The sequence below is a fragment of the Diospyros lotus genome, chromosome 2, assembly GCF_014633365.1.
Source record: "Diospyros lotus cultivar Yz01 chromosome 2, ASM1463336v1, whole genome shotgun sequence".
Lineage (NCBI taxonomy): Eukaryota > Viridiplantae > Streptophyta > Magnoliopsida > Ericales > Ebenaceae > Diospyros > Diospyros lotus.
In genome coordinates this window covers 8674149-8675405 of record NC_068339.1, presented here as the reverse complement: position 1 = coordinate 8675405, position 1257 = coordinate 8674149, and the positions used below count along the sequence as shown (strand labels likewise).

The 1257-nt window shown below is 40.0% G+C and overlaps 1 protein-coding gene across 1 annotated transcript; it reads right to left on the bottom strand.

Annotated features, from left to right (window-relative positions):
- Positions 1 to 304: 304 nt before the first annotated feature.
- LOC127795402 (uncharacterized) lies at positions 305 to 1041 on the bottom strand. The gene has a single exon (XM_052327057.1). The coding sequence runs from the start codon at positions 986 to 988 to the stop codon at positions 416 to 418; it is 573 nt and encodes a 190-aa protein (XP_052183017.1). The 5' UTR covers positions 989 to 1041; the 3' UTR covers positions 305 to 415.
- Positions 1042 to 1257: the final 216 nt, after the last annotated feature.

Genomic DNA, 1257 nt, shown 5'->3' with positions numbered 1-1257 from the left:
ATTTGTGGATATTTATCTTATGTTTTATCGAAAGAATAAAACGAATGGTCCATCATAGTGCAAGGTTTCTTTAATTATATTTACTTATTCATTAGGAAATAAATAGTTTATTATTTTATTTTATAATTATGAAAATATGGTTATCATGCTATAGCAGATGGTGGTAGTTTATTTACAATTTGCTTCCAGTTCCAGCTTTATATCTTCATAATGAGAACCCATATTAATGAAAAAATTTAGATCCGAATATCCACGTGAGTTTATACATCAAAAAGTAAAAATTTGGCCCTCATAAACCCAAATCTCTGATTACAGATTTGCCCAAATTATATTAATTAAGACCAAATGCTGAATTAAAGTTGATAAGCAACATGACCAAATGTTGATTTTTCGATATAGGAACAAGCTTGATTAGCTAGGTAGCCCATATATGGTATGGCGACGGAGACTCAAGGGCAGCCATCCTCGTTTGGCGCCTCAAATCTCTGTAAAACTTGCTGATGAACTCTTCAGCAGCCTTGTCCACTTGGGCATCATCATCTTCCTCATCTCCATCTTTCAATGGGAACGGCGAGTCTGTAATCCTCAGCTGCCGCACCACCGGGCTCATTCCGAACCCCGGCAGCGCCATCGCCGGCGACCCTTCATCAACAAACACATTGTGGATGGCGGCGCTTATGTAATCGACGCGGTGGTGGTTTTTGCGCTTGGAGAGATAAATCGGGGTGTTGCTGCAGCTGAATTCGTACTCTCGGGGCGAGACGAAGGAGAGGCGGACGTCGTCGGAGCGGCAGCTGAAGGCGGAGTAGTGGTGGTGGAGCATGAGGTCGCTGATGGCTTTTCCGGCGACCTTGCTGCGTTTTAACAGCACGCTGAGATCGGCTATTACCTTGCTCTCTGACAGGCCTTTCCTCAACATTACCAGAACTATCTTCACTATGTTCCCCAGTTTCTTGGCTTTTGCCGCTCCGCTTGATTCCTTCTCCATACCCAGCAAGAGAGAGAGAGAGAGTGAGAGTTCTTGGTTTATGGTAGCTGGAAGATGATAAAGCTACACACACACACACACACATATATATTACCATGTTAACTAATAGGAAAAAAAAATTAATTTGGCTAATTTTTTGATTTAGATTAGTTTTGCTGTCTAACTTTTTTTATATTTAAATTGACTTTATAAAACTTTTTAAAATGATTCATCTTCTTGTAAATTTACTCTTTCAATTGTTGGATGCACTTCAGATTGCGAAAATATTA